At 54.9% G+C, this 21,598-nt stretch overlaps 6 protein-coding genes across 6 annotated transcripts; 2 read left to right on the top strand and 4 right to left on the bottom strand.

The window, feature by feature from the left end:
• Positions 1 to 8: 8 nt before the first annotated feature.
• On the bottom strand, positions 9 to 3,243 carry KVR01_005523 (uncharacterized protein). The gene is made up of 4 exons (XM_044790461.1): positions 2,954 to 3,243; positions 1,798 to 2,889; positions 1,359 to 1,743; positions 9 to 1,305 (listed from the first exon to the last, which is right to left on the bottom strand). Exons 2-4 carry the CDS (start codon positions 2,691 to 2,693, stop codon positions 721 to 723), a joined length of 1,866 nt encoding a protein of 621 aa, XP_044645968.1. The 5' UTR covers positions 2,694 to 2,889; positions 2,954 to 3,243; the 3' UTR covers positions 9 to 720.
• Positions 3,244 to 4,606: 1,363 nt separating this feature from the next.
• On the bottom strand, positions 4,607 to 5,173 carry KVR01_005115 (uncharacterized protein; the record flags this gene model as incomplete). Its single annotated transcript, XM_044793704.1, has 1 exon — positions 4,607 to 5,173. One exon carries the CDS (start codon positions 5,171 to 5,173, stop codon positions 4,607 to 4,609), a length of 567 nt encoding a protein of 188 aa, XP_044645560.1.
• A 1,036-nt stretch (positions 5,174 to 6,209) lies between these two features.
• KVR01_005408 (uncharacterized protein) lies at positions 6,210 to 8,712 on the bottom strand (the record flags this gene model as incomplete). The annotated part of the gene is made up of 6 exons (XM_044789765.1): positions 6,210 to 7,162; positions 7,219 to 7,416; positions 7,480 to 7,674; positions 7,729 to 7,978; positions 8,031 to 8,429; positions 8,488 to 8,712. 6 exons carry the CDS (start codon positions 8,710 to 8,712, stop codon positions 6,210 to 6,212), a joined length of 2,220 nt encoding a protein of 739 aa, XP_044645853.1.
• A 1,685-nt stretch (positions 8,713 to 10,397) lies between these two features.
• KVR01_004982 (uncharacterized protein) lies at positions 10,398 to 11,366 on the top strand (the record flags this gene model as incomplete). Its single annotated transcript, XM_044791938.1, has 2 exons — positions 10,398 to 11,066; positions 11,199 to 11,366. 2 exons carry the CDS (start codon positions 10,398 to 10,400, stop codon positions 11,364 to 11,366), a joined length of 837 nt encoding a protein of 278 aa, XP_044645427.1.
• On the bottom strand, positions 11,237 to 16,065 carry KVR01_005558 (uncharacterized protein). The gene is made up of 6 exons (XM_044782696.1): positions 13,684 to 14,723; positions 13,350 to 13,626; positions 12,887 to 13,104; positions 12,129 to 12,832; positions 11,963 to 12,067; positions 11,237 to 11,893 (listed from the first exon to the last, which is right to left on the bottom strand). Exons 1-6 carry the CDS (start codon positions 13,851 to 13,853, stop codon positions 11,679 to 11,681), a joined length of 1,689 nt encoding a protein of 562 aa, XP_044646003.1. The 5' UTR covers positions 13,854 to 14,723; the 3' UTR covers positions 11,237 to 11,678.
• A 135-nt stretch (positions 16,066 to 16,200) lies between these two features.
• On the top strand, positions 16,201 to 21,457 carry KVR01_005696 (uncharacterized protein). The gene is made up of 6 exons (XM_044786206.1): positions 16,201 to 17,503; positions 17,580 to 18,132; positions 18,393 to 19,199; positions 19,258 to 19,392; positions 19,448 to 19,592; positions 19,646 to 21,457. The coding sequence occupies exons 1-6, from the start codon at positions 17,129 to 17,131 to the stop codon at positions 20,730 to 20,732; spliced, it is 3,102 nt and encodes a 1,033-aa protein (XP_044646141.1). The 5' UTR covers positions 16,201 to 17,128; the 3' UTR covers positions 20,733 to 21,457.
• Positions 21,458 to 21,598: the final 141 nt, after the last annotated feature.

Genomic DNA, 21,598 nt, shown 5'->3' with positions numbered 1-21,598 from the left:
AGCCTGTCTCTGTTACAAATATGGCCAGGTGACAACAGTTTCTGTACGTAATAATGAAGCTCGGACCTGACAAGGAAGCCTCTATGCCTCTACTCTTCTGGTCTCTGTCAATGCAAGACGAAGAGCACGTGGTCCGCCGTCGAGCATGCCCCCTCAGCAACTGGGGTGTGTACTATTGTGGAGATGCTCGGACCTTCTTAGCAGGGCATAGGAAACGGACAGGGCCAACACGGTGGCACTGACAAGACCCACAGAAACATGTGCACATTGGTCGACGCTTTCAGTATTCAGCAGCCTGTTTCTTTCGCGATCTGAGATCTGGACCAAAGAGCGAGCGGATGATTGTTGGCGGGTGGGCAGGGCTTCTCTGGCAACCCGCCAAGTCTAATTCCATGCTGTTTATGAAAACCTTCGAGTTGAGCTGATGTCTGGGCGAGGAATTCAATTCCGGAGGAGAGGCAAGCACCTTGCCCTGAAAAGACAACATGTGCGTGGAGAAAGAAAATAAAACAAGGGAGACGGACCAAAAAGGAAATCAACACTAGCCCCTAACGCCATGCAGCGCTCTCAATGACCCAGATTCTAAATGGAGCAAGCAGAAAGACTCGGTCAGATGCGTGGGTCCTAGAAAGCGTCCACCAGCCGCACTCCCTCGCCATACACTTCTCACCCTCCCGTGAGCGTCGACCACGGCTCATGAGCACCCCCGATTGGATTATCTTAGGGGATGGCGTGTTGGTGTACCGGACACCTGCCCGGGTTTTTGGCAAACCATCGCGATATGCAGTCCTTGTGAAACCGGCAAAAACACTCGAGTCTTGCCATGGGGTCACCGACCTCGAATTCTTCCAGGCAGATTGTGCATTCCGCACTGTCTACACAGTCCTTCTCTGTGGCGACATATGGAAACATACCTGTCCTCCTGGGTGCCATGCTGGAGCCCTCGCCGCTGGGGGTCCCATATGCACTGTGCGACGAGATACATATATTAATGTGCCTCTCTCTTAGAGCCTCGAAATTCGCCAGGTCTCGCGAAGGAAGCTCGCGATGGCAGACGGGACATTCGTCCTCCTCTGCTACTTGGGGCGGGTCAGGCGGCAATGGTCTCCTGCTAGCCGCTGCCATGGAGGACGAAGACTGTCCAGCATCGATCATCGATCGGTGTCTCATAGCCCGGTAGGAAGAGCTTGCTGAGGGCAGAGCGTAGGGATAGTGAGTGGGAGGCGTCCCGCTTAGAATCCTGCTTTGAGTGGGCTGATATTGGTAAGATCGACTGCCCGAAGCTTGTCGAGAGCCGTCTGGCAACTGCAACCAAGGAGTCAGCACAAATCACCCAGCTATTAGAGACCTTTACGAACCATGGTGACGCTTCTATTCCTCCCGTACGGATCGTCAACTCGGGTCGCGAAGTAGGTCGGACGGCCCTGTGGCGCTAGGCCTGGGCCGTGTGTTGCCACCCCCGAGGCGCCACTCTGTGATCTGCTATGGATCCTTCTGGAGCCCGGGGATTCCTGAGAGTCTGGTGGATTCGTGTTTGGATCAGGTACACATGGGTTGCAAAGCCTGACCTTTTCACCGCCGCCGAGGCTACTGAAATCGGCGTACATTCCTTCGCCGCTCAGGAAAGAAGACGAATGCCTTTGGGCTCCTGGGCGTGGCGTCCCGGGAGGATGAACGATGTATTGATAAGGAATAGTAATGCGGTGCGGTGAGCACGAGTTGCAAACTACTCTCCCGCATTTCCTGTCAAAAGTCAGTATAGCTACAAGCAAGTTCATGACGTGCCGGCGCACTAACCTGCAATGGTGCTTCCTAATGAATATGCTGAATTGCGTGTGGCAGATGGGGCAAAATGTAACCTCGGCGTCGGGCTGCCACCTTGGAAGAACCAAGTCCGAAGGTCTCCTAGACTCTGGTGGTCTTTGTGGCTGATGAACGGCCCTAGTGGCGGCGAAGGCATTTGAAGATGTCCTCCTGCGGGAGGCTGGTGGTGGTGACGGTGGCGTGGCAGGTCGCCTTGAAAAGGACGGAGACCCAGGGCCTGCGGATCGGTGGGATATGATGCTCGAGGCGGATGCAGACTGTGGAAGTGTAGGCAGTGCACGTTCAGGGTTTTGATTTGAACTGGAAGGCCCTGGCTGAGATGGCTCGTCTGATGAGTCCGCAGTGAGATCGATCACCACAGGGTCCCGCAGGCTTCCCCCCTGCTGAAGTAATTCGGCTCCGCCTCTTTCATTATCCGAATCCTGTGCCTCGCCAAACTGGAACTCTTCGGGGTTCGACTGATTGTTTGTTGACGACGAGACAGCAGCAATACGAGATTCTTCGGGGCTCGGCTGGTTGTCAGATGGTGACGAGACAGTCAGGTCAATCACATCTTGCCCTGCGTTATCGGCCTCCGGGTCTGCCTCTAAACCAGCGCGCGCAGGCTCGTCCTCGCTTGATTGTGGTGATATTCGGCTGGAATGGCTTGCATCCCCCTCGTCCACATCTTGTCGATCTTCTAGGTGGTTGTTGTCAGGCGCTGCGGCCTCCGATCTCGCCCTCTCCACCTGGTGGCTTGGGCAGTCGAAGTATCTCGAGCATTCCTGGTCGTGGAAGCGGGCGTTACGGTAGGGGCACACTCGAGACGGACTGCTGTGGTCGCTCGAGGGCCCCGAGGACGAGTCGGAGGAGTAGTCGGGTGACGACATTTATGCTTCTCGAACCCTCGCCAGGGGTGGTGTGTCACAATAGAGAATGGTCTCGTGGTCGGGTAGAAGGTGTGCTAGGTGTACTGGGCGTACTCGCATGACAAGCACGAAAAATGTATATGATAAAGGGCGCAGCCGTCGTCATATAGTCGAAGGGAAGGATCTGGGATGGGGTCTGCCTCATGAATGTCGAGAGCTACACGGTCGGCCATGATTAGAATTCACCTCGACCCATCATCAGGGGCGGAGGGGCAACTCACCTGGGGTTTCCATCTGAGGAACACGGACACTCGTGGAAACTCAAACATGCCTTCCGGGGAGGGAGGCGAGGCTACAGCGAATCATCTCTATCGCGAGACAGACCAGTATGACATGATGTGCTGTTAGGAGGGGCCCACGGGCGTTCAGATGGAGTGGTGGTGGACCTGGACTTTGCCTCACGAGACCATGCCAAGCACCGTCGTTGCTTATCGATGGGCCTGCCCCGGCTTATCTCTAGCTCCCGCGACCAGGTGGAGCTGCCCACTTCTACCCTAGGGCATTACGGTACGGAGTACAACAAGCAGACAAGCCTCTCTCCTCCAAATGTTTCCCAATCAATAAACCCATGCCTCCTGAGTCCCTCTCACTGACGTTTAGCGTACAAATCATAGCTTCCTCTTCAGAGGTCCCAGTGGTGGATATTTGTTCCAGTATCTTCGTCAGCACCTGCAAGTCCCCTTCTTTTGTCCCAGACTTGTCCTCATCTACCCAACCTTCAGTACACCCACCTTCAAAAATCAATAACCCATGCATTACTATCCTTGTCAATGACGATGTTAACGGCTTTTACATCCCCCCAGACAGCCCCTGCCCTATGGAGTTCCTGGATCGTCTGTTAGGTGTTAGTTAACCACTTGCTGTGGATGCCGAAGTGATGCAGTCTAGAACACCCCAAAACATGAAAGACGGGGGGATCCTCAGAAGAAGAATGGTAATTACGTGGCTAGCCTGCTTTGGCCAGCATTCTCTTAAACGGTAAGGTGGACTGTGGTATAGAGCAGATCGTAAGGTCCTTCCCTCTTTATGATCCACCAATGATAGAAATAGGCCCAGCGTAGCATCTTCAACCTGTGTGTGAACAATCGACAGCGGCCCTGAGCCTTGCCTTGAAATTGGCAACCACCATGCAGAGACAGATATGCGATGTCCACCCATTTCAGATGTGGATAAATGCTAACCAGCTGACCGGAATCTGTTATAGATGAGATATCAATGCCACTTTCTTTTGGACGCAGAGTTGTATTGTAACAGCAGACAGCCGCACTCGCTTTTATTAGTTGATAGTTTCTAGGATTTGAAAGAAAGGTATTGTTGCCGGACACGTTATATGTAGACTTGTTTCCTTGGATAGAGGCCTCGACCCGGCATACTGCGACGAAAGGGGCCATATTTATAAGTATCCAAGTAGCTGAATTGTTTACAAATCATTTCCATCTGAGTGTATGCCGCCAAAGTTTACAAAATGAAATGACTGAACTAGGCTGACCGTTAGTTTAGAAACACCATAGGAAAGCTTTCCTAGGTAGCTTGTTTGTCTTTCAAGTACTAATTTTATATGGATAAACTCTAAAACTAAGTGAAACATCTATGTAAGTATGTGGTTTTGCTTCTATTCCGTATACATCTGAGGACATACATGGCGCCATCATATGGTGGTAAGCGCTCAAGACCCCCTCAAGTAGTGTAGATGGAATACCTGGGCCGATTCACCTGTAAACCTACCTAGGTAGCTTCGGGCAATTTCTATGTGATTACTCAAGTTGTTACGATCAAATACGTCCAAAAGATCTATTTTGAGATAGAGCTCTGTTGAACTGGTGTTTGGCTTGAGCCAGGCGCCCGGCAGTGTCCCTAAACCAGCCCGTACCGTCCTAATTCCCAGACGGCTTGACGCCCGCCATGCCGACACCGTAGTCCTCGCCCAGCTTCTTGCCCCCGACGGAGACGGGCTTGGAGTCCTGCAGGACGTAGAGCATCCTTCCCCACTCGGTCTTGCTCCTGTTCCTCCACAGGTGGTTGGTGCCCCGCTGGATGCTCACGTCGCCCCTCTTCATGGCCCTCACTTCGCCCGAGTCCAGCACCAGGTCGATCTCGCCCTCCAGCACCACGCCGTAGTCGAGGCTCACGGTCCTGTGCATGGGGCTCTCGCCGCCGGGCCGCAGGTCCACGATCCGCAGCACCGACCCGCCGGGAACCACGATCCCGGGCGGGTCGGCCAGGTGCTTGGCATAGGCGTCCACGTCCGCGTTGTTATTGAAGTCGACGGGAGTGCCCGAGGTGGTGTAGCCCAGGTAGAAAGTGTCGCCGTTGTTGATGACCTGGGCCGGGATGGGCTCCGCGAGCGACGTGTTGAACACGGCGAGGCCCTGCTCATTGTGGTCGGTGATGAACCGATTCGGGTTTGGGAGGGTCGAAGGGCTCTTGCTGGATTCAGCCATTTTGAGAAATGCTTAGCTAGTATTGATATGGCTCCAATGGCAATGTAAGTGTATATACTGGCCAGAAGACCCAGTACCTAGGTAGCTGAAGGTGGACACTGGTTCCACAGCGCAGCACTTGAGAAAGCTGCTCTCCTTCTAATCTAATGTCCAGTGATGTCTGCAGGCTGATAGAGGAGAGCTCTGGCTTTGTTTTGGGGGCAAGTTGTAATAAGTCGAGGCAGACTTGTCGGTTAGGCCAGTCGGTGCTCGATCAACACTAAGGACATTGGAACGAACAAACACGACCCTTTGTCCTTCGGCGGGAATAGAGAGCCCCTGGACTCCCGAGGGAGAAACGTCCTGCCCCTCACATAATTTCGGTCTTTAGATCTCGTACGCAGCCGACTAAGCCCCCTTTTCCCACCCAGTTTCCGATCACCATGGCTCGTCGTCGTCGGGAAGGTGGAGGCGGGGAAGCCTGAGTGGGTGCAGCGCGGGGCCGATACAGGGCGGACCCAGGACTACTCCTCGTCGGGATCGAGCGCCCCCCGGGCCATTTTATTTCTAAGTGGGCACTAGATCTACCGAGGGGGTTGGTACCACGTACTGTATTCTCTTTCCACTGTTATTGACACTGTATTTCTTCAAACGCTGGGTCTTGAGCGTTTACCACTATATGAAGGCGCCACATATATTTTATATATATGGGGATTAAAACGAAACCACACCCGAGGGGAGTGGTGAAATTCGTGAAAGCTAGGTAGGGGTAGCTTTAGCCGTTATCATGCTCCCTATTGTATGATTTAGTACTGTTCGGTTGCCCGTGACCGGTCAAGGACGATATGTTTAACCTTCACATCACGCCAAATGGTTACGAGAGTGTCTGTCGTATCATTGATGTGATCATCTGTCTTGTCTGATACTGCTATCTCCATGCTCAACACACGCCCGCTACACATGTACGCCAACTTCAAGTCCATTACCCTCCAAGGTTCCGGATTACTGGCTCAATCCATTATAATCAACCCCAGATACCCGTGGACGGCCTTCCCACTCACTCAATCCTCCTGGCAGCACTCACATCCGGCACTCCCGTTCCCTCAACCACCTTCGCGCCAACGATCTCGTAGATGGGAACCCTGGCAAGCGCTGCCGCCACGTGGTGGAGCGTAGGCAGAGCCTCCCAGTCCAGCCCGTCCATCTCGATCTTGGCCCCGGCCTTCCTGCCGTGTCCCGCGAGCGGCGCCCGCCGGACCTGCTTGACCGTCGCCTTGGGCTCCTCAGCGGCGTGTGGCACCACCACGGCGTACTCGGCATCCGCCACCCCGGGCTGGCCAACCGCGGGGATGTAGCGCCACACCAGGATCCCGTGGTCGTCCTCGCCGCCGATGGTCCCCGCCTCCGAGGCCGGGTCATCTTCCCTGAGGTCGGTCACGGCGAGATCGATGAACTTGGCCCCGCGCCAGCTGGCCGCCACGCGCACCGACCCGCCGCGCCGGTGAACGTCCATGTCGCAGAACAGCTTGGGCATGCCGAGCTCCTCGCGGCCCGACACGATCGGGTCCGTGAGTGACTCGAACAGCACCGGCATGTAGGTCCCCGGGATCGTGCTGCCGTCCTTCTTGACGTACTCGACCCCGTGGATGTACAGTCCCATGTGCCGGTACCCGTTGCCGCCCAGCCACGCCATGTTGTCCAGTTCTGTCATGGAAATGGACGCCTGGCAGACGGACGATGGGCTCTTGAAGCGGAACGACGAGTTGGGGAACAGTGTCTCGAGGTAGGTCCGCGACGTCTTGAACTTGACCGAGACAGTGCTGAACGTCCTCTGAAGACCATCCCGGAGTGAGCGGCCGTAGGCGTCCTGCCGTGGTCCTGGGAATGGCCCGAAAGCAGTCGGCATCCGCCAGTACATGTTGGGCTTCTGGCTCCACTTCCAACGCTTGAAGATGTTTTCGGAATTGTCAAACTCATCGTGGCCAAAGTTGTAGGCCGTGTATGACATCACTGGATCGCGCTGTCAGTCACAACCAGTTTCCAAATGTGCATGTCTCTGCTCTTACTGTCGATCTGAGGCTTGCCGTCTATCCAGTCCTTGCCTGCCTGGCGGGAATACTCCTGGATCTGATGCGCACGCTCATATCTAATCTTTTCATACAACTTCAGTCTGTCTGATACCGCTTCGGGCGACGTGCCCCTGGGTAGCACGATAGAGATAGTTGCAGCATCTTCGATGGCTTGACCAGCCCCTTGACCCTGGTCTACATAGCTCTTCATGTCAGCACAATACCGCCTCTCTTGAAATATATCTGTTATGCACCTACGAGGAGTGAATGGATGGGCAGCGTCCCCAAGCAACGCAAGCTTTCCTTTTGTCCATGTGGGCAGCTTTTCCATGTCCATCAACTGCCAGACCTTAATGGCTGCCCGGTCCGCCTTCTTGGCCAGAGCTAGGAGTGCTGGGTCGAAGTTCTCGAACACTTTTAGGAATTGGTCAAAATCGGCTTCCTTGTTCCATTCTGCTTTCGTCAGACTCACTTCAAAGACACAGTGTCATGACAGGACTCACTTACCATCGCTGGCTGTGGCATGAGATTCGTTTTCAGGGTGGATGCAGTTGAAGTTGAGCAGTTTGTTGTCGTTGCATGGATACATGACGATTCTGCGATCTGCGCCATACCAAATCACCAGATTATTCCCCCTTTCCACCAGAGGCTTCGTAATCGGATCGTCAAGACCGGCTTGCCTCGGAATCAAGAAGCGGAAAGCGGCTTTGCCCGAGCCAAACAGCTTTGCCTCCTTGATGACAGACCTCGATTTCGACTACAGGAAAATTAGCGGTGTGCCAACAAGAATGTAAGTCAGCAGGACTTACGTATATTCCATCAGCCCCTAGAATGACATCGCCAGTAACAGTCGTTCCGTCGGCAAGGATGACTTCGCCCTTCTCAGGATCCACGCTCATGATCTTGCTAGAGGTGTGCAGCCTTGCCGGGGTTCCAACACCGTCCTCACCCGTGGCTACTTTCTTGAGCTTCTCGTGCAGGTTGACGCGGTGGCTCAGATGCCATGGGTGCTGCCACTGTGCGTTCATCCCCCTCAGGTCAATGTCCTTGACCTTTTCGCCCTTTTCGGTGCGCTCCTCCACGTAACACGTCAGCGTGGCGCCAAAGTCCTCTGCGAAAATGCCCCATTTCCTCAGCAGTCCATTCGCATTTGGTGCCAAATGCACTGCGGCACCCGTCTCATTGGCGAATCTTGACTGTTCATAGAGCTGCCAATAATGTCAGTGCCGTATCAGAAGAACCTCGCGTATCGAGCCTGGTGCTCACATCGACTTGGTGCCCGTTTTTGCGCAGGCCAACAGCAGCCGACAAGCCTCCTATTCCGGCGCCGATGATGATGACCTTAAGCGGCGTAGGGTGGTCATCGACTAGGGGACTCGAGGGTCCGACCTTGTTTGCACCAGATGAAGGCTGGGTTCGTGTGCCATTGATGGCTTCTCCGTCACGGCTGGTCCCGTTGAGACTGCTGGCGAGGCTCTTGATATTTTCCATCTTGCAGCGTGCTTTGTCGTTATCCGGAGAGCCGACAGGGCCAAGGCCGGGAGTAGCGAGCAGACCGCAGGATGGTTCTGGAGATGTGTACGCTTAGGAGTAGGCGGCCAGGCGCAAGACAAGTGACAATTCTTGGTACACTGCCAAAGGGAGAAGACGGCTTGTAATGAGTAAGAAATAGGCCTTTACATGCGGGGAGGCATTCCGTCCTGTCTGTATGTTTCCGAGCAAGTGAAGAATGTTACGGGACAGGATATCATATACATGAGTGGTCACGAAGGCGTGGGAACCATATCAGAGCGCTTCACCGGCGGCTGGGCCAAAAGTAAGACCGAGGAAATTTATAGAGGGTAAGTAACATGTTCCGAACGAAATAGCGGATAAACATGTTGGGAGCAATGGGACTTAACCCAGGCACGAAAGTCAGTCGGTCTTAACACATGCGACCATATGCAATCCCGCCTAAGTTACCTGGTGCTTCCCGGGCCGCCCACCGGATCGTACGTGGGGCATATGTTTGGGTGGGAGACGGGACGGGGATGAATGCTAGCTCCCTTGAGCATCCACCTCTGGGGTTGTCTGGTCGTCGGCCGTTGTGGGAAGTGGTCTCGACGCTCCACCAGAAGGGGAGTAGTGAACTCTGAGGGGCGGATTTGCGACCACACGGCATGGCAGCTGAATCCGAACACGCTTCAACGGGGGGCGCCTAGATGCAGAGCACGGGAGGCCACTGGAGGTGGTGGTGATCTAGTCTGTTGTCATCGACTGCCGCAATAAGGAATATCTTGTGCCAAAGCGCGGAAGACTGCAGATCTAGAGTGGATACTAGTTCCGTCTGGGCTGGCGTACGGGAAGTGGGCAGGTGGGGGGACGGCAGAGCCGGGAGGTGTATCACTCCAGGGCTGTATAACAGTACCGTATATTGACTGCAGCCTTTAACAGCCCGTACTGTATTGCCCATAACCTTGAAAGTTGGAACAGCACTCTTCCGTCCCATGCAGGCAGGAGGTTTCTGAACTGCCATGGATAATTAAAGTTTACAGAAACAAGTATTCTGCCGAGGGCAACATGCGACAGTGACAAGAGTCAGGCCGGACCAGGCCAGCCTAGATCCCCGAACATGCTTTGCATATTCCGTTGATTTGCCGGTTGTCACCTGCTCTGACATGCATTGTAAGGTTCTCTGTGTGTATGACAGGTGTGGCGCGAACCCGAGAGTCGGGTGCACAACAGGCACGCAAGTGTGGAGGGTATTTGTGTGGATCCACCACAGCACAATAGTTAGACCTCGCGTGGGGCAGCACCCCTTGTAAGTCGGCCTGGTCAATAGATCCGTGAACGGAGCCCCCGCCCAACTACCCCGGCCGAGCTCAAGGTGGGACTCACGCCTTCTCGACCCCGTTCTCGCCCGATGAACTTGCGATTCATTCAAGCAACCAGCCCAGCTCGCGGGGAACCCCAGTATTAGGCTTGACAACCCAAGATCCCCCTAAGACAAGACCGTCTCACACACAGCGAATCACTGCGCACCTCCTGTCCGAAAAGGGAAAGAGAGGAGTGAAAAGCGTCTCTGCGGTGGATACTCGTGGAGACGTCCAGCCATATCACAACCTCACCTCTGCAAAACAGCAGTTCTCTCCCAGTCCACCCTCCAGGCAGCTCACAAGGCAGCTTGAATTTTCACCATGTCCTCGCCACGCCCTCCCATTGCCCTCATCACCGCCGGCTCAGCGGGCCTCGGGGCCTGCGTTGCCGAGCTCTTCGCCCGCAACGGCATGCGTGTGGTTATCAACTACGCCAACAACGTCCAGCGCGCCGAGGACCTGGTCTCCAAGCTGAAATCCATCAGCACCCTGGCCCCCACCGAGGGGAGGGTTGACTACCACGCCGTCAGGGCGGACCTGGCCTCCCGGGCGGACGTCGAGCGGCTGGTCAAGGAGGCCATGGACGTCATGTGCCCTTCCAGCGGCGGGGGCGAGGGCGAGGGCAAGCGACGCCTGGACGTCGTCTTCAGCAATGGAGGCTGGACCCACATGCGGAACCTCTACGACCTCGAGGATAACATGGTCGACGAGGACTGGGACAGGTGTTTTACCGTGAATGTCAAGAGCCACCTGTGGCTGATGCATGCGGCGAAGCCGTATCTCTCTGCTGGATGGGACGACGAGGACGGTGGCCCCAAGGAGAGCGGGTGTTTCGTCACCACCGCGAGCCTGGCCGGCGTCAAGGTCAGCGGGAGCTCCCTCGCCTATTCTGTCACCAAGGCCGCCCACCTTCATCTTGCCAAGGCGTTGGCCATGCTCGCTGCACCCAAGGTGAGGGTGAACAGTGTGAGCCCTGGTTTGTTGCTGACGGTCAGTCAATCCCCTGCCGTATGCACCGCTTTTTGTCTCTTTGTGTAAAAGGGAGAAGTCTGCCTTTTTTTTTCCAACAAAAAAAAAAAAAAAAAAAGAACCGGCCCACTTCTAACGTGCTTGACAATTCAGGAATGGGGACTGAGTTTCCCTCCCGAGAGGATACAGGCGATGACTGAGGCGTCCAAGCTGAAGACATTGGCCACAGTTGAAGACGTTGCGGAACAGGTTCTAACATACGTGAAGAATAAGAGCGTTACGGGACAGAACATGGTCTTGGACGGTGGGTTATCAGTGTAAGTCGACAGCTTCGTGAGGAACCTTATATCACACCAGTTCCAGTAGATCGGCCCTTTTCGTGGTTAGTGATGAGCAATGATGACAAGATCTTACTTGATTCCGTCACTGTGATTGGGAGAGTGAGTCGTGTGGCAGAGCATGATGCTATTAACTCACTTCGAGTTTCCCAGGTGCACTTCAATAGATTTAAAATTGAGCCCATCCGCACAATATGCATACAGCTGTGAATCTCGACACTTTTTAGCATACAAATCGCAGCACAAATACATGTGGACAACGACAGATGAAGTTAGCAGAGACACAAAGCTCTGTTCACTCGCCAACCTCACGATCCTCGCTCCAGTGGACGTAGGAAATGGCGGGCCACGACCAGGTGACGTGCCGAATATGCCGGCCCCACACGTACAGAGGTACCCAGAGGACGAGAATAGCGGCTGAGATGCCCGCCATCGCGCCGTACGCGTTGAGATACCCCGACTGGTTGACCCATGGGTTCGTGTAAAACGAGAGCAGGAAGCCGAAGAGGGCTGCGCAAATTTTCATTAGCCTTGGAGTAAATGAGGCGCTGAGAGATTATTAAAAACAGGATCGCTCACATTTGAAACCCATCACAGCCAGTGTCACCTCGCCAGCGACAGGCCGGTAAGCATCAATCACGTAGACCAGCACAATATTCGTGGCCTGTACAATCGAGAAGTTCACTGGTGGCTTCGGTGTAAGTTCCGTGCTTCGTGCACGACTGGCATCAAGTTTGACACTCACATAGACCCAATCCAACAGTAGGGCAAATCCAATGTAGTTTGTTCTGGATACCCACGCCATACAGGACCAGGGCCAACGGCGTCGTGACCAGGCTGGGAAGGATAGCAGGCAGTCGCATCTCAGGCTCCCGGATGCCACCGTTCTTGTGCGTGAAATGGTCTGCCACCACATCACCGAGCTTTCCGCCTGCAGGGATGCCGATCGCGGAGCCGAGGCAGGCGGATATGAAGCAGAGGCCGACCTGCCAGGCCTCGAAGTTATACGTGGCCAGGAAGGCAGGGTCAACATTGGAGGTGACCGCAACGAGGAAGCCGATAGTCACGGACTCGACGAGGGCCGCCCAGAGCACAGGAGGCAGGAGGATTAGTCCGAAGGGGCGCACAAAGATCTTGTATAGAGGTTCTGAGGTGAAGGTGCCGTTATAGAGACTCAGGCTTTGCAAGTAAGTCTTCTTCTTCTTGGTGGGGCTTTGCTGAGATTGAGACAAAGCTTCAATGTCCGCGACGCGAGCTGCAGTCCGGTGAGTCTTCTCGGATTCATTCCCGCTTGACAGCCGTTGCGGGGGCTGACCATCACCAACAGCTGCGTCCTCGCGGAAAAAGGCGGTTTCAGGGAATGCAAAGAAAGCGAAGAGGAGGATGAACCCGATGATGGCTGCCGCTACCTCATAAATCACACGCCAGCCGTTGTTGATAGTGATAAGGCTAAATACGCATTAGATGGGGCTTACTCCCATTCCAATCATTTCATATACTTACCCAGCAATGATCATACCAAAGCCCACACCGACAGACAGGAAAGAAGTGTAGAGGGCCATTATGGTACCACGCTGATGCAGGAAAAAGAGGTCCGAGATGGTCACAGGTGCTATGGTCTCCGCTGCCCCGGAGGCGAAGCCCATCAGGATCCGCGCAGCCAAGAACCCGCCATAAGAGTGATCCAATATCGCCCAGATAGCGGTGGCCAGGTATAAAGTCTTCCAAAATAGTCAGCACTTGCACCAAAGTCGAAGCCTATTATCGTCGTACAAGACAGTACACTGACGAGGCAAAGTTCAGGACCGCGTAGGGATACAACTCAGTCACCAGGATGTACACCCGTGACATCCTGAAAGGCTCAACTCCCAAGCCGCTCTGAACTTTCGAGCCAGCCTCCGAGCCTCTGACCACCAGGGACATGATGACTTCCGAGAAACAGAGACAGGCACATTCCGAGACTCACATAACTAGCCACATAGACAGGACGACGACCGTATTTATTCGCTAGAGGGACCCATATGAAGTTACCAGTTCCCTGAAGCAGCGCAGTGGTGCTGAAGAAGTAGGCGATCTTGGAGATGTTCGCACTGAAACCCGCTGGATCGACGGTGGGAGGCGAAGCCGGGAAGAAGTCCACGGTCGTGTTGACGATAGTGACGGTCGGTCCTGCCGCGAGGAAATTGCACATGAGGATAGCCACGCAGACGAGGACGGCTATGCAATTCTTGTACCATTGCGGCCTGAATCGGTCAGCTCTCAGGCACACCAAGTATAAATCCAACCGCCAGTCAGCTCACCAATTCAGCGGGTCATTGGGATCATTGCTTGGCTTTGGGATGAGGATGATCTCGTTGGTCTCGTGATGGCGAAGGCGAACGTTGCCCAGGGTTCTCTGCCTCACATGTTCGGTCTTGGAATCCTCAATGTCGTCCGCTCGTAGGGCCGGTGCGATATTGTCGCCTGCCATTCTGCCTCAGCCAAGGAATGTCTTGATGTGTTCTCACCGGAGCGCTATTGTGAAGTTCATAGGAAAGGCATTGAGCAAAGACGGTAGTAAGTTGGAGTGCAATCTGGTATATGGATTGGGGAGAAGTCGGCAGCAAACAGATTCCTTGTGCACACCCACTGCTTTTGATTTGAGGATGGAGACTGAACCCGGCAGCGGCAGTTGTCAAGTAGGGTCCGAGAGGGCCGCTGTCACAATCAACAGCGAGAGCAGCAGTGTATGCTGCTCTGGAAGACTACCCAGACTCCGGTCCAGTAACAGACTCTGCCGCCCTCCTTCACGGTTCCCCAGACCCCACAAGACTCACAAGACACGAGAGGGGCTAGGGGCTAATTCCCAGGCGAGACAAGCGAGAATACCAAGCTCTTGATACTCTGGGGAAAGAGCCGGCACCCGCTTGATCGCCGCCCAAAGTCTGGGGAAAAGTGCCCACTCCCCGTGGTCTTCCCGCGGGTCTCGGGGTACAGATGGTATTCAGACAAGGCAAGTTATCGCTCATATAAGTGAGTGTTCGAGTTCACAAAGCAGTGTAGCTGCTGTGAACGGACGGGATGTGGCCCACTTTCCGAGGATAGAGTTGCTCGGGACGTGGCTAGGGAACTGCTACAGGTTGTCAGTGATGCAGGACTGCGTCAAATGCACAGCACTACCTAGAATTAACACGACAGGCCTGGGATTTAGGTTCTGACTGCTGCCAGGTTACCCCACGCGATGGCTCAGCCTTGCCTCAACAGGTATCGGGAGGTGAAGGTATAGCTCTGGCTACACATATCTGGATTGAAAAGGAGGTTGGAGAAGAAGGGAATGACCAGGAATGGCAGTGTGGGTTTGCCTTACAGAGTTGTTGAGATTCGGGGCTATAACGTAATCTTGCCGCAGAACCACTTCCTTACATCAAAGTCGAGATGAGCACGGGAGAGATAGTGAGAATTCGAAACTCTGATTTGGGCGACAAGCCCCCTGGAAGCGGGCGCGGATTGGAAAGGCTCCAATTGCCTACTTAACCTTATAACCCTGGGGGTCTCAATCCACACACACACCTGTTAAACGCCGCCGACAAGGTGAGGAAAATCCAATGGTCCGTTACCGCTACGACTTGTCGCACTCGCATAGCGATGTCGTCTTCAGCCCCGACGAACGCGTTCGCCCACAACACCCGGCGATGGGTTCGTCCTGGGAAAGTCATGGACAAAGTCTGTGCAACTGGCCTGCCACAGGCTGTTGTGGCCGGCGACCAGCACCAAATAGTGACTGACAGCATATCAGAAGTCCGCAGTGGTCACGCCCTAATGGCAGGATCTATTGCCCAGAAGGGTCCGTGACATTGCACACTCGCGTAGTAGCCACTTGCTCCCGTCAGGATCTTGGCGTCGCCATACACAGCTCCGCTATCGACGGCTACCAGCTGATCCTGGGGTGCAACTATCGGCGCCCGAGGTGTGACGGCCGAGATCTACCAACGCCACCAGTCTGCGCAGCTTGACGAGCCAGCGAGCGTGGGAGGACTCGGCGCCCGGACTCTTGTCGGGGAGGACAAGGCACCGCTTTGGCGCAAAGCTGGTGCTTCGCTAGCCAGCCGACCGCGATTCGGCTGGAATGGAAGAGCACGACCGTGTGTGGTCCAGATCTTGGGATCGGCATTCCACAGCCTCGTGACCCGCGGGATCCCAGAGGGAAGCTCCCCTTACGCGGGTTGATTGCATGCTGCCCGCAGGCCACGCGTTGACAGATCCTCTTATTTCCGAGTTGGATTCTGTAATGCAGTCAGCCACTAGCTGGGGAACAGGCGGATGGTGGGCTTGTGCAGGTCCAATTGGCTCCTGCCCAGCCAACCTACGGGGCTTTAACCCGACGGCACCTGGGTGGGTATCGGCTGTGGAACACGACCCATGGATCATGGACCATGGATCACGGGCACTCGGAGCGTCCGCGGTAGGGCAGGTAAAATGGACAACCCTAGCCACGTTGCTGGCTCTGGTGTCTTGACGGTGACACCAGAAGGCGTGAGCAATGCTTGCAAGGCTTGGTGAGAATGGACTTCCGCGGTCGATTCCGATCTGGCAGGAGGGAGAGGACCTGCGCACTGTCGATCAGGGACGGGCGTAGATCCTGACAGCAACAAACGCCTTTCCCGGAATAGATTGGCTCGGCCGAGCTTGCTGGCATGGCAGAGTCTGAGTCCTGTGCCGGTTTGGTTTGAGCCCAGACTACAGCCCGTCCCGCATTAGACCCTCTGATCTTGGATCACCAATTGTATGTCTTGGACGTACAACAGTACAGCACCAAAGTATCTCGTGTAATTGTTCAGCTGTCAGTCAGTCTTCTTGCCACGGACCTGTCTTGACTCGTGGAGCGAACCCGAGGCGGACGGCAGGGGCCTCGCCCGAGCACGAAGAGCTTAGCCGAGTAGAGCTCAGAGCTCCTGCTCCTCGGGCCAGGGCAGGGGAAGCTCCTGCCGTATTGTAACCGCAGCGAGCCCCAACCCAACTGCGCGTCCCACTCTCCCGTCGACAGCATCGCATCACGTTTGCACCCCCAATTCGGCACAACAGCATCTTGTCACCACCTACATGCAGTGGTACGGTCAGTTCCCCTTTGGGCATAACAGTACGCTACAACAGGCACAGGCACAGGCACAGGCAGGCACAGGCACAGGCAGGCACATGCTCGGCCAGACGCCCGACACGTCCAACAAGCTGGTTCCCCGTTTGGGAGAGCTGAGACACGTACGGCCATACTCAAACCACGCATCGGGAGCAGGCATCATTCTTGGGCTTGCGACTATTCTTGGGCTCCAAGGCCCACTCCCCCAGGTCTCGTCATTCGCCAGGCCGGGGCTGTCAGGAGTGCAGCTTTATCCTATCTACGACAGCTCGACTAATAGCCCTCCCCCTTATTACCGGCCACCCGCCCTCGCTCCCGCCATCCCGCCCGTTGTCTCCCACACTCCCGACGATTGATCCTGAGACCCATTCTCCAGTTGCCTGCATCCTGCTCCAACGACGCCCTCCCGGCCCGTCTGCACGTCACGCTTGTCGGTCCAGTTGGGCCCAGCCCTATCCTTTTTTGTACCGCCATCCGTTCCGTCGTTGGGTCGTCCCTGCGCCATCCGCCTCCGTCCCTCCACCCCTCCGCCCCTCCGCCCACCCCGGACGTCAGCAGACCCCAGGTCTCGGTACGGACCCGGACAAGCCGGAGCCCGCTTCGGGATTGAGGGCAGCAACAAGGCCCGGACAATGACCAACCCGTCACTCTCACACCTCCTGCACGCCGACTCCTCCATGTCTCAGCAGCACTCCCACTCCCAATCTCAACCAGTGCCCACCTCCTCGCCCGGGAATTACACATACCCACCACCTCCCGGCGTCTCGCCCGCTGCATCTGGTACTTCTCATCTGACGCCTGCCGCCACCCCTGCCGCTTCTCCTGGTGCTCTTTCGACCACAGGCGGGAGCGCTGTGGCCGGTGCCACCTCCAACACGCCGGCCAGTGGCCATACCGCCAATATCAGCCTCTACCAATGTGCTCACTGTCTCAGGAGATACTCTCGCCCCGAGCATCTCCAGCGGCACATAGCCACTCACACGCTCGGGAAGCGCTTCGTCTGTGACGTACGTCTTCTTCCCGCTCAGGGGCCTCATCCTTCTTCTTTGAAATCCCTGTCCTGCCGCTAATCTCATGGTCCAGGTTTGCTCCAAGGCTTTTGCGCGTGCTGATCTGCTCAAGAGGCACCGTGCCAACCACAACGATGATGGAAATGGGACAAAGAGGCGGCGCATCAACTCGTCCCCCGGCGCCGGCCGCGTCGCCCACGCCTGCAACGCCTGCGCAAAAGCCCGCGTCAAGTGTGAAGAGACCAAACCGTGCACACGGTGTCGCAACCGCAACTTGACCTGTGTCCCTTCTCCCTCCGAGGCGGGCTCCGCTGCTGCGATGCATCTCTTGCACCTCTCGGCGAACGCGCACTCCTCCGGCGACACCACGCCCACTTCCTCTGCGCCCACGGCTCCAGCCGGCCACGGAGCCATTCCCAGCGCGTACCACTTGGGATCGAGTTCGCTGCACTCCAATGCGGCTGAGGCTATGCAAACACATGGGCCCCACAACCCTGCCGCGCCTGCGATGACGAATCTTGTGCACGCCCAGTCGACCGGTACCAGCCCTTCCATCCTGGCCAACAATCCACCAATCAATGCTGAGGCCGCCCAACTACCCACCCCTGAGACCATCATGGACCAAAGTGAGTCGTCTCTTTTCCTCGCGTCCATCTCTGGCCCCTGCTGGCAAAGTAACCTATCATCAATGACTTTCATGCCCTCTCTATCATCTTACTTTGCTTTGAATACTTTGCGAGACTAGGTCCTATTCCGTGAGATTTGCCCATCGGTTTCTTTCTAAATCTTCTTCCTCTTACCCGCGTTTATCACGTCTTCTTTATCAAACACGAGCAAGCAATTGCAGACGGTTTCCAGGCAGATTCACTGATTATGGACGATGAAGACAATGCGAGTGGCTACCATGGGTCGTATCCAAATCAGAGCCTGGTGGATATGAACAAGATGCCGTTCTCGGACTTTCTGCGAGATGTTCTCTACGACCAGCAGCACCAGCACCAGCACCAGCAGCAACAACAACAACAACAACAACAACAACAGCAGCAGATGGACTCTCAAAAAATGGTTGAGGCGCAGGGCCTTGCTGTACTGGACTTCTGCGACGACGCCAACCTGGATATGAATGATTTTGACTTCGGCATGCTCGACCACTGGAATATAGGTGACGTTCACGGCATGCTTGCTACGGACCCGAACCTGGCCGACTACGTCTCTAACCAGCCCGAGGACACCGCGGATATGTCTCGCATGCGCCAGCGCCTGGTCAAAATATGGACAAATTCGCCCTGGCGGTGGATGCCCGACGGGCAAAGGGACAACATCCACAACCAGAAGAGCGGTCTCCCGTTGGCTGATATACATGCCACACAACTAAAACCCGACAGGATCATCCATGACAAGCTGCACTCATCTGGACGTGACAAGATCCTCGCCATTGTTCTGAGTACTTGTCAAAACAATGTTATGTTGAGCCGCGTCGCGTCGTCATTCCCTTCGACTGAGGTGATGGACTCCTTGGTTCATACATTCCTAGCGTGGCACTTGTGCCAGGTCTCGGAGTTCATCCATTTTGGAACATTCTCCTTAAATGCCCAATGCCCTGAATGGTCAGCAGTTGCTGCGTCAGCTGGTGGGATCCTGACACCTGTGAAATCCCTTAGGAAGTTTGGATTCGCTTTACAGGAGGCAGTCCGTAAGAAGCAGACGCCATAATCCTCTGTTCAAATCCCGAGTGCTAATGAGCGTTTTAGGTGTCACCATCGTTAACAGGTTCGAGGACAACAACTCGAAAGTTCAGGATCAGAGTTTAGTCCAAGCTCTTGTCTTGGGTCAAGACATCGGACTGTGGAGTGGCAACAGGAGGCGCATGGAAATCGCTGAATGCCGTAAGCAAAGTAGAATTCGTCTTGATGTTGCTACGTGCTGATAGAAACACTGCAGATTTGAACATTCCAATCGCAATGATCAGGGGCAGAGGCAGTTTCCAAAGGTCTGCATATCCGCTCATCCATGTGGACCCAGCAGACGACGGGGCCGTGCTGGAAGAGAAGTGGAAGACGTGGTGTCACCGGGAGTCTTGGAAAAGGTGAGAATATATTCCCAAGAGCCTTGTTCACAGATGCTGACGGAGCGGTACAGGCTCATATTTCACTTATATCTCCGAGACGCGCAAACATCCATGACGTCCATGAATAACCCCCACATATCTTACGCGGAACTAACACTACCGCTCCCCGAGGCTAGGGAGATCTGGTTTGCAAAGACCGCCCTGGAATGGAAGATGTACTACCTTGAAAGAAATGCTGGTCAGGATCGACGGCTGCCTTCACTCGGCGACCTCTTGCGCGACATCAACCTCCTGGCGATTGATCAGCATCGCCTTGATGTCCAATACGCCGTTTCCATCTATCTCCACGGCTTCTGGTCCCTTATCCGGGAATATCGGCAGATGAATACCATCTATCGGTGGTCGGCATACTCCCCGTCTACAGCAGGAAACCCGAATACACTGCTACAGTCCCGCCACCAGGAACTTGTCAGGGCTCTGGAGCAGTTCCAAGGCACTGCATTGAAGAACTGGCCACACATGCTCAGTGCCCAGGAGAAAGTCGTGCTTAACCTCCTTTTTGTGAATCTTCACGTTAGCCTGGAGGATTTGCAGCTGTTTTCAGGCAAGGAGGGCGACGAGCAGGCCAAGAGGATCTACCCGTCTCTACAACGTTGGGCACAGGACGCCGAGTCCCGCCGCTCTTTATGGCACGCAGGACAGATCCTCAGATGGGCAAAGGAATTCCCAACCAGCCACCTGAAGGACTTCTATTCGGTCGCTGTACATCATGCTGCGCTGACCATATGGACGTGGGGCGTGCTTACCCGCGCAACCAGGCGCACGGCCGGACCGCAGCCAGGTTACAACCAAAACGAGCCTGTAATATATCTGGACGGCCCCGAGATGAGCGAGACTGCTCAATTTACATCGTACGGTACGGGCAGGCCCGCCATACGCGGGCCTGTGAAGAAGGGCAAAGGCAATGGCCGAGAGAGCGCTGGGGGCGGCAGCGTCGCGGCGGAGAGCCTCGCCGAGGAGCCCAAGCTCACCATGGCAATTGTCGAGGAGGTTTTCCGAGCGAATTTCCTGAATGGCACCGCTGCGCCTATTGTTGAGAATTTGTGTCATCTGATCAAGCAGCTCGGGAATGCTGCCTGGGCTGTTGGCCTGGGCTGAAGGGTCTTGAGAATCCGGATCCGTCAATTACATCGCGCTGGCAGAACCTCTGCCAGACAAAAGATGCGTGCTAAGATGCGCCAACCTACATATGACCATCCCCTGCCCTGTCAAGCTACGGACGGCCAGGTTGAGAGTTGCCATTGGCTCTCCGGGAAAAGTCCTCAGGCGGAGACGCTTGGACTGTTCCCTGAACACGCGGGCTTATATCAATGTATGCATGCATAAAACCTGGAACGCAACAAAACATGCAACCTCCAGCAATGGTCCATGCCTCAGAGTGAGGTGACAAGGACGCCGAGACACCTCGAACCTCAGTTGCGCGAAAGAGTAAATATACCCTGTGAAATGCAAATAGAAAAGTGTCTGTACATGGCTACAGACAAAAGAATTCCGATGGCGTGTAACGCACCCTTTGCAAGCGAATGGTATTGCATAAAATCCAGCTACGCACTCCAGAGAAAGCCACGGTCCTCATGCCCTCGTGGTCATCTTGTTTGAAAGCGTGCTCTTCTGTCTCATTTTCTCGGTTCTCATCACATGTTTTATTACTATCATAACACAGCCGTATTAAAAATGGTCGAAAACATATTCTTGTATATACTTTGGCTTGGTGACATGCCGTTTGTTTTTCTCTGCAGGAAGGTCTACTGCAGAGGACATACGTTCTCAGTATCTTCTTCCATGGGTAGCTATTCTCGAGAACGTCGTCCAATAAAAAATAAGTCTCTAGGAAAACACCATGTGAGAGATTTTGGTGATGGGTACTATATATGTGTAAAATACTTTGGCTGTATAGTGGACACTTTGGTAGATCTTGTTGATATTGGAGAGGATCCTAAGCCTGTGCCCGTCGACAAGTTCTG

Source organism: Diaporthe batatas (genome assembly GCF_019321695.1).
Source record: "Diaporthe batatas strain CRI 302-4 chromosome Unknown Contig00005, whole genome shotgun sequence".
NCBI classification, from domain to species: Eukaryota; Fungi; Ascomycota; class Sordariomycetes; order Diaporthales; family Diaporthaceae; genus Diaporthe; species Diaporthe batatas.
This window is presented reverse-complemented; position numbering and strand designations above follow the sequence as displayed.